Source organism: Sinocyclocheilus rhinocerous, unplaced genomic scaffold (assembly GCF_001515625.1).
Source record: "Sinocyclocheilus rhinocerous isolate Xijiao unplaced genomic scaffold, SAMN03320098_v1.1 scaffold682, whole genome shotgun sequence".
NCBI lineage: Eukaryota > Metazoa > Chordata > Actinopteri > Cypriniformes > Cyprinidae > Sinocyclocheilus > Sinocyclocheilus rhinocerous.
The window spans coordinates 1,179,738-1,190,264 of NW_015642528.1; the positions used below are offsets into that span (position 1 = coordinate 1,179,738).

Consider the following 10,527-nt stretch of genomic DNA (forward strand, 5'->3'; position numbering starts at 1 on the left):
TCTGTTCACTTTACCACAGTACTATTCCATTATCTTTTCACAGTTCTATTTAATAAAGAGTAGTGACAGACAAATATATGAGCTACGCTGATCTGTGTCTGCTCTCCTGTGAACCATTTACAAAATCTACCAGCAGCCCAATCAATGGACAATACACAAATTTTCTCAAATACTGTGTGAATTTTTAGTAAAACAATATGTAAAAAAGTTTAAGTGCACATCTATATTGCCATAATTAAATAGTATTGGCTAATATGGGCAAAAAATAATTGGAGTGTCTATTTGCACTAAGTGCAAATAGCCCGCCTTGTTGGCAGAGGCTATTTACACTAACTCCGCCCACCAACGTCTGATTGGAATAGTCAACACTGAAAAAAGACACTCATTCAGTCAGTTTCAGTGGCGTAGTAGATGGTAAGGCGTGTGCTTTTTGACGCAATCGACCCGAGTTCGAACCCGCCTTTTGCCTAACTTTTTTTTTCTCCCTTTTCAAATCTCATATCGCATCGGAAAGGCGTTTATTTTCAATCAAAATGAAGGAAATATTCAAGTTGAAAATAAAGTTTCGGGTAGGTGTAGGGAGAGCTTTATTGTCCCAATAAGGTGGCATCCATTTAATAATTTGAATTAAAATGATAATTTACACTCAATACATTATTATTATTGCGTACTGTTTTATAATGTACTACAGTACTGAGGTGCAGATAATTGCTACTATTTGCAATAAGTAGTAAATAGCAGAAAATCTTGCTGTTTTAAAGGGGTCATATGACGTTGCTAAAAAGAACATTATTTTGTGTATTTGGTGTAATGCAATGTGTTTATGCGGTTTAAGGTAAAAAAAACACATTATTTTCCACATACTGTACATTCCTTGCAAAGTTGGAATTGCCCCACTTTATAGAAACAGCCGGCTTTGTAGGTTACTCTCCCAGGAAACAGTCCTCATCCTCCGCAAAATGCGCTGCACACATCTGAATATTTGGGTTGAACTGTTCTGGAACGGTGTTGTAAATACAACTTAACCACTGATTTCTAGTTGTGTCCTCTTTTGGAAGACCAAACAAAGTAGTTTCTCTTTCATAACGAAACACACAGCGTCTTCACGACATGGCGGCGGCAACAATACTACAGCGAGAATAAAAGTTACGCCTTCTTTCTTTGTGTGAACATTTGGGCGGTGTTATGCAAATCTTCCCACACAGTGACGTAGACATGTGGGGGCGTGTTTAAACGAGGCATTTTAGGAGGGCGTGGACGAGTCTTAACTTTTATTAAGAATATCTCTTTGGGTTTGAGACTTTAGTCTTTGCTACTTTAGGGATCTTATCTATTCACAAACAGCTTGTAACACTCCAACGAGAAAGGAAAACTTGAAATTGCATCATATGACCCCTTTAACATAGTGTAAATAGAATCTATAGCTATTTGCACTTATTGTAAATAGCATATCGTTAAAAATACTGCTATTTTCACTTAGTGTAAATAGCATCTATCGCTAAGAAAATATGCTATTTGCACTTAGTGTAAATGGAATCTAATTGCTATTTACACTTAGTATAAATAGCATCTATCACTATTTACACTTAGTGCAAATAGCCACTGCCAAAAATAATTCCCATCCCCCGTGAAAGAAAAACTTTTTATTCAGCCCCATTTATTCAGGAAAGAGGCATTAATTTGTGCAAAAGTGACAGTAAAGACAAGAAATTACTGCTCTTTCGAAATTTCTAATTATCAAGTAATTGTAAAAATATATTGTGGTTTTCACAAAAATATTAAGCAGCAGCTGTTTTCAAAATTATTTCCTGAGCACCAAATTAGCTTAGAATGATTTCTGAAATTCATGTGACACTGAAGACTGGAGAAATGGCTGCTGATTTGCCATCACAGGAATAAATGACATTTTAAAATATATTAAAAAGGAAAACAGTTATTTGAAATTGTAGTAATGCATCAAAATATTTTTGTTACTAAAATTATTATTAGATTGCAAATTTTTTTAAGCAATCAATGTAGCCTGGGTGAGCATAAGACTTCTTTCAAAAACACTTTAAAAATTTTACCCCAAACTTTTGAAGCACATACACAATGTTATGTTAGCTAATCCTATGTAATTAGCCATTTTATAGCAAAAAGTTCAGAAATCAGAAGTGCATTCTATGCTGTAGCAAACTGTCCAGAGCAGATCTGTGCCCACCTACAAGCCAGAGAGTCCCGTACCAGCTCCCACTCTGTCAAAATACCAGTCCTAACAGATGGGGAGAGAGGCAGGACAGAGAGAGAAGACGGAATAGAGGGAGGGCTGGAGGGGGAGGGTAAACAGAGGAAGGCCGGACTGAGTCTAACATCTCCACACAGAAAAAGAGGAGCTAGTGAGGAAGGGTGGGAGCGCGAGAACTAGACAGGGACACACAGATCTCGGTGATGGAGAGCTTTATGAAGTGAAGGAGTCGTCTGTGAACAGGCTGAACTGAGAAGAGTAGAATAATTAGCCCAACTCCCAGCCGGAGAGAGAAGGAGAGGAGGGGGGTAGGATGCAGCTGCCTTGGTGACAGAGCAGTACCGCTCTCTCCTGTGACAGTGGATGGATTGAAAACAGGATTTCCATATGGACAACGTCGGGTGCATCTGAAGAGGCTTTGAACTCACAGATAGGATCCACTGTCAGTTCCAAGTATGGTGATTAAGAGGAGCTAGTTAGCAAACGAGTGGCAATGCTGTAGACACTGCATGCTGAGACAGGACTCTAAAGAAGTTGTTTGTAAGAACGATGCTGATGTCTAGACTTCCTTATGGTCTATGGATGAATAAACGTGGTGCAGAGGGCTAGAAACACTAGTGCCAAAATGGGAGCCAAACAAATCAAATGGTAAGATTCTATCAAAGCATATGTGTGATATTTTAAAGGAATAGTTCACTTAAAATGGAAAATTATGTCATCCTTATGTCGTTCCAAAATACTTGTTGAATTTTTTCTTCTGTGGAACATGAAGATGCTTTTAGATGTCTCTGTTTTTGTCCATACAATGGAAGTCAGTGGTCAAAACACTGTTTGGTTACCACATTATCTTCCAAAAGATTTTCTAAAATATCTCAAATGTGTTACCAATATATCTTCTTTCGTGTTCTGCAGAATACAGGTTTGTAACAAAATGGGGAGTAAATGATGACAGAATTGTCATTTTTGGGGTAAATTATCCCTTTAATAAACTCTTTAACAGTTGATAGTTCTATGACAAGCAAGTTTACAAGTATTTTTTAGCATTTTTTTCTATATATATATATATATATATATATATATATATATCCTGTATATTTTTATCAGTCAAGTTTGAATCCTATAGATTTCACTCTGTCATTCACTTTTCTGATGCCGTCCTATACTTTTTGGGGCTTCTCAGTATTTGACAGTCATGTACTTGAGTCATTCAGCAAAACAAAGCTATAAGAATTCATTTATTAGAAGGAGAGTTGGCAGACTGAGGTGATGTGAGCTACATAAACCATTGACGATGTGATAACATTGTGAAGGGTTCAACTTTATGTAAATTCTTAGCAAACACATGATTCGCCGATACAGCAGGAATGTCTACTTGAAGCCATCAGGACAGCGACTTACTGACTTCCAGCGATTTAATGGTTGTCAGTTAGAATGCACCTATGTTTGTTATTGTCTGGCTGTGAAAGACAGCTGTGACTTCTTTAGAGGCTCTGACCCAGTTTACTTTTCTTCTAGCTCACATACAAGATTTTGAATCATGTTCTCTACTGTATGTCAGTGCCACCTGTGCTGTGCTTTAGGATCCAATTTGGTGTCATTAGCATCTGTCGTTGACATGCAGCACAATATTTCACTTTGAAGTGCCTTGAAATCATGTGGATTTGACAAGAAATATTGGAAGAATGTTTTGTTGTAAAGCAGTTTGTTTTCCTTACGGCAGTGCAAAGAATGCAGGATATGTCTGCTCTGCCTTTTCTCTCCAAAACAGCCTCTAAGATGTGAAATAATTCTCGAACTCTCACCCTGGCAGCCGAGAATTTCCGTTATGTTGACGTTTTGCATCTGCAGACCTTTTTCTTTAAATAACACTGGCTTTTTTGCCCAATTACTGACGCTGGAGCATAAATACACTTTAATGAGCTTCCTGCCATCCCACCAAATGACTCCTGGGTTTGTGACAGGCATCTGATGAGCTCTCATGAGAATTATCTAATGACCCTTCAGACTGAATAATCTCGTGTGAGAATCTCAGAGCAGAACATGTTTATTTGCGTTGGACCACTTGTTGGTCATTTTTGCGGTTTGATATGCGAGTGTGTGGGAGATGTGAGAAACGGTTCTGAGATCCAGTAATATTTATCAGGGGAGAAGATGTTTTGGGAGGATCACAGCGAGCTCTGTTAAAGAGATTATTGGGTTTACTGCTGGGATTCTGAAGCCAGACTGAATCATCAGATCAGGCTTCACCATACAGCAACAGTTCTGTATGTTCCCATTGCATTCAATCAGTGGTTATATAAAGTCAGTCAGTGCATGCTGCAGTAGCTTATGAAAAATGGAGCACATTTTACTTGTTTCTTTTTGTTTTGTATTTCAAAAAGAATGGTAAGAACACTTTGCATAGGAAGGATCTTAGCACAGGCTCGTGTTTCATCCAGAGAAAACAAACATAGCGGATCTTTATTTATAACTAGAAGAACGCTTTGTGGATTCGCTTTGATTCCATCCCTGTGGAATCAGTCAGTCATTCTCTAGCTGTCGTTTTCCATCTATCTTTGCTATGAATAAAGGATGTTTTCAGCAACAGCAATTGCTGATATTGTACACTTCAAGGCCATTTGAAATGCCAGTGCTGAATGTGTTAGATTTCATGTCCTCTGGGCAGCTAGTTAAACCATACACTGAATCTGAGGTTTTTGACATCTAAAGGCCAGTTCACACCAAGGACAATAACTACAATGATAACTATAAAGTTTTAATAACTCTAATTCTGTGAGAATAGGGAAGTCTACACCACAAATATAACAGCACAGGGGAACGATATCTTTGGAATCACTTTCAGAATGATTATTTTTTCCAGCTGATGTATGTTAAAAATACTGACAATCAGAATCCATTCTACTTTAAAGAGCTTGAGCATTTTGTGTGGACGTTAATATAGTTATCGTTTTGCGGTGGTTATCTTTATAGTTATCATTCTTGGTGTGAACAGGCCTTAAAGGAATAGTTTACCTCGAAAATTAAAATTCTGTCATCATTTACTCACCCTTATTTCGTTCCAAACCTGTTTAAGTTTCTTTCTTATGTTGAATGCATAAGAAGATATTTTGAAGAACCACAGTTGTTGGTCCCCACTGACTTCTATAGTAGTGAAAGAAATACTATGGAAGTCAATGGGGACCATCAACTGTTTGATTACCAGCATTCTTCAAAATATCTTCTGTTATGTTCAACATAAGAAAGAAAGTCATATAGATTTGGAATGACATGAGAGTGAGTAAATGATGACAGAATTTTCATTTTCGAGGTAAACTATTCCTTTAAGTGTCTTGTTTGTGGTGCTTGCTAAGCTTCGTCATTTCTCTTGATCATACTTTTATTAAACATCCATGTGTAACCAGTTCTGGACTTTAAAGGATGCGCAATATATTGGTACCATATTTTCAAATGTACCTGTTTTGCCTCGTATTGCATATTTAATTATGCATGTTCATGTGTGCTAATTTTACATATAGATTACCTTCACTGTCATCTAACACTCATTTGAATTAATCTCTAAAAAAAAACTAATGATTTAATAACAGTTAAATGTAATCTTTTGCAAATCGCAAATTAATATCCATTTTTCATCTTACAATGTTTTATGTAAAGTCACTAGTAGCATTTAAAATGATTATTTACAAAATATAGTATTTTATTATCAGAAATATTTTGGTTATCAGCAATCATGATCTGTGCATCCTTACTTTACCTGGCTCAGGTAAATGGGTGAAAATATTGGGGATTGGTAAGTTTTGTTTTTTTTATGTTAATGTTAAAGTCTCTTATGCTCACCAAGGCTGCATTTATTTGTTGAATAAAATAATTTCTTAAAAAAAATAAAAAAAACATACTGACCCCATACTTTTGAACAGTAATGTACGTTAGAATGACTTGAGTCAAATCTAGGGATCAGAATTTTGTAGAAATTTGGAGATGGGCCAGTAAACAACTACCCTAGAAGCCTTATGGCGCTTTTCCACTGCGTGGTACGACTCGGCTCGGCACGGCTCAGTACGGCACAGCATGGCACGGCTCGATTTCCACTGCAGTTTAGTATCTCTTTAGAGTGGGCGGGATTATTCACATGTCGTTAGTTGCGCCGCCTCTACTGCCGCGACTTCTGAAAAACCCACACAGCTACACACTAAAAAGCACCTTAACAGACACTTAGCAACGCCCTGGCAACCACCCTAGAATTTATTTTTTGCTTGTTGGTACTCTCTTTTTAATAAACCCTCTGCTTTAAGTCTTATGTTGTATGTTGGAGTAACTTTCACATCAATATGCACATTGTTTATAGAGTCTTGTTTTTAGACCAGTAGTTCAAAGATCAGTACAAACCTCTTAATAAATTGTGAGGGGTTTTTCCAGTTTAGCTTAGATCACGAGTTTCAGTTCACTCGGTGTCCATCTATTAATTGTGATGTTTTTCTTTGGCAAACGCAGCACTGAAAGAAGAATGAAATGGTGGAAACTGAAATGAATAAGTGAGAGTCTTTAGTGTCTGTGTGGGTCACAAACAGGAGGGGGTCTGGATTTGGTTTTGAAAGAGAAGAGTCCCCTCAATTCCCCCTCCCCACAACGTGAGAAAAATAAAACAAAGAGAGTAATGTGGAGTGCGACGGGCCGTCTCTTTCAGGATCTCTGCGCTCCGCAGCCTGGATTAGGACAATGAGAGCCAGCACAACATACACACTCATCAAAAAAAAAAAAAGACAACAACAAGGTCTCTGTTACTTTCGAGAAGAAGCATTTTTGCTTTGTTAAAACGACAAAGCAGATCAGCCTTGGCATTTTGTCTTCATCCATCACATAGAACACAAATCATTTACAGAGCTCATAAATGTTTGGAGATGTCCAGAAATTATATGCTCGGCCTGTTTTTTCTTTTTCTTTTTTTTAATTGAAGCGCTGCACCATGAAAATTGGCATGGAGCACCCCGAGCCTTAATCTCTCTGAAAATAAACATGAATCCTCCAAAGGTCACCCAAGCGGGATCCATTCGCTCTATGTGTTGGTGGAAATGTCACTGTAACTGAATGGAACCAATGAGGTGGATGGGATTTATTCCCCAATATATAAGTCCAGTATTGATTATGACAGCATTGTCACATTCTATCTAATCTGAAGGTCATTTGTGTCAAAGGGTGCAGGACTGTCCTTTTATTTTTGTGACTTGGATTGGAGGACAATTGATGTGGGAGGGTTCAAATTTGCATGCATCAAGATAGCAGACTGAGAAAGAGTGAGGTTGTTGGAGCTGCATGCTTTTGCTGTCCCTTCACAGACCGGTCTGCCAGGGCTGCACTTGGATTGACCCATCATGAGCTGAGTTTCTTCACTCTTCCACTAGTCTAATGCATGTGGAAAACTGAAACTGACAGAAATATACTCTCTATTCATAGTTCTCACAATTTCCTTCTTACAAATAAATATCATGTTAAGGTGCACATTATCTAAATTTCGTTTGGGGGGAAAAAAATATTTTCCATTGTCAATAGTGACTTACAGAAGTCACTTTCAAACCAAGCAGCTTTCTGTTGGTCAGTGATCAATTTGAATATGAGCTAAATCTGCATGGGGAATTTTTTCGCTTCACACAAAACACTGATTGCTTGGATTTCAATTGAAATGACTGGAATTTGTTTTACAATCTGATGCTACAAACAACTTCTCTTATCTTCTAGTTTTTCAGACCATCTATGGCTGTGTTTATTGAAGCCAGTACACTGATCTGGAATTTTAAGTGTAATGTTAAAGCGTTAGTTCACCCAAAATATAAAAATTGTCATGAATTACTCATGTCATTCCAAACCCATAAGACAGTTTATGTTTTCAAAACACAGATGAAGATATATTTAATGAATCATAAGGAAATTTCTGTCCCTCCATTGAAAGTCCATTAATCCGAAACTTGGACACTTGGAAAATGGAAACTCAAATGCTTATTTGATGCAGAAGTATGGTATAGTTTCTGTTTAACTTAGGGTTGCAAAGGGGTGGAACATTTCCAGAATCTTTCCAAAGTTTTCCAAAATTTCAGGAAAATTTGCACCCCTAATTTTACCATATTTGGTGTGCTCTTTATAGTGTGTTGATCAATGTTCATGTGTGAAAAAAAAAAACACCTAAATTAAATATTTTGTTTACGTAAAACACCCGTGTCCCCTGAGGAGACTTGAATTAAACCTCAGTTCATGTTATTTGCTTTTACAATGTATTTGAGTTTTTTGAAGCAAATTAGTCATTGTAGAGCCTGTATTTTTAATACTTGTAATAACATATGTTTGACACCGATACAGAAACGCTGTATTGCATATTTCAAACTGAAGGTGTTATAATTTTCATGCATGCAAGAAATTGGCTCATGATCCTGTGCCTTTGAAATGGATTAATGGTGTATTATTGATAGGGCATCAGATCAAACACAAGAGCAGATCCTGACAGACTTGGCTCTTCATATCTGCGAAGGGTCTCCATGGCAACTGGTTTTAAAAGGCACTTTCCTCCTTTGCTTCAGGACTGTTTATTTTTATCTAGCTCTGCCTTTCTGAGAAACCAGATGCAGCACCTGAAAAACATGAACAACAAAAGAATGTCTTTGTGATATTCTAACTCGCTCTTGAAACACCTCCATGATAATTCTGCAATAAGTGGAATTCATTTAAAGGGGTGTTCAAACGAAAATGAACGTTCTCTCATCATTTAATCAGCCTCATGCTGTTCCAGACTTATAGAAGAGTGTGTACGCAGCACTTTTCCTACACAAGACATAACATTTTTCAGTCTGTGACCTGAAATGGAGTATATGGACTACTTTTATGACAATTTTATGCAATTGTTTGGTTAGTTATTTTAATTTAACTTATTTTATTTTATTTGTATTTATTTATTTTGTTTTTGTGTTTTAAAGCAATAAATATAATTTAATTCATGAGAAAACAAAAAGTAAATCTAATATGTATATAAAATGTAAAAGAATACAGTACAATAAAAAGCCATGTGCTAATCAAAAGTTGACATGGACTATAATGTTTAGCCCTATATCAGTAACTGTATGTTTTTGTATTATTTCCACAGCCTCAGTTCATCAAGCCCCACCCACACTCCCAAAGACTCCGTCAGCCTATCAGACGTGAAGGCAGGACTATTAGACATCTTGTCCAGGGAGAAAACAATTAATTCAGGTATTGATTCCTTTCAATCAGTCAGTTGGACATTGATGGTCTCATCCACATAAAACTGTCATGTTCAATCTCGGTTTGCCATTAGAGGACACGGTGAAATTGGCCCTGTGTGACCAGGCCATTGTCTCGGGGCATGATGGTCTAGCTGGTGGCTGCACCTGGGAGGACAAACTGTGTGAGCAGCAGGAGCAGCTGGAGAGGGAGATGCAGGAGGCGCGGAAAATGGTGTCTAGCCTACAGGTGACACTAACATATATCATCTCCTAATTTAGTTTGAATTGCTTCTAGAGGCTTATAACAGATGTTTTTGTGTGTTTTATAGGCTCTCCTTCTCCATGGTTCATTACCCGAGGATGAGCAGGAGGTGTCGCTCAGTCTTGGTGAGGGAGTTGAAAATGCGGAGCAGCAACTGGTGTGTATCTTTATTTCTGTCCCAATTGTGTTTTACCCCAAATTGGCCTCTTTTCTTCCATATCCTGCATATCCCTCCCTTTTGATAATATGTGTCTTCCTATGCCCCTCCCTCCCCCCATCTCTCTAATTCTCTCCTGCTCTTTCACTAAGCTCTGTCAGGGCAGATCATGTTACTCTCACGGTGAACTTTGCTTTGTTTGTGGGAGAGACGCAGGTATCCGGCATTTCTCTCCTTCTCTCCTACAGTGTCTGTTTCTCTCTTCCATTTCTTTTCTAGGTTGTCGTGTAAACTAGTTCTTTCTGTATTTAGTGTAGTGTGTGCTGTAGTTAAGGTGGTTTTGTTTTGAAGTAGCAAAAACCCTCTGTTGTGGTGCTACAGGTTGTAATACGAAGTCGCCTGGACCAAAGCATGGAGGAGAGTCAAGAACTAAAGGTGGGTATTTTTGTTCTGGGCTGTTTCAGTTTTGTACATTATTGAGTGTGGCAAGATTAATTGCATCCAAAATAAAAGTTTTTGTTTACATAATATATGTGTGTGTACTGTGTATATTTATATGCATGTATGTGTATATATATGCATGTATGTGTATACATATATATATATAAGAAAAATATGTTACGTTTATATATTAAATATATTTATATATGATATAATTTAT

General features: G+C 37.4%; 1 protein-coding gene across 4 annotated transcripts in view; it reads left to right on the forward strand.

Moving 5' to 3' along the window:
- The window catches only part of LOC107756111 (dixin-A-like), a 31,864-nt gene that overhangs the window by 13,928 nt on the left and 7,409 nt on the right, over positions 1 to 10,527 (forward strand). For all 4 annotated transcript variants that reach the window (XM_016573112.1, XM_016573110.1, XM_016573113.1 and 1 more), the window contains exons 6-9: positions 9,348 to 9,454; positions 9,540 to 9,694; positions 9,777 to 9,866; positions 10,248 to 10,301. In XM_016573112.1, coding sequence (XP_016428598.1) covers positions 9,348 to 9,454; positions 9,540 to 9,694; positions 9,777 to 9,866; positions 10,248 to 10,301 — 406 coding nt within the window. The remainder of the gene's footprint in view (positions 1 to 9,347; positions 9,455 to 9,539; positions 9,695 to 9,776; positions 9,867 to 10,247; positions 10,302 to 10,527) is intronic.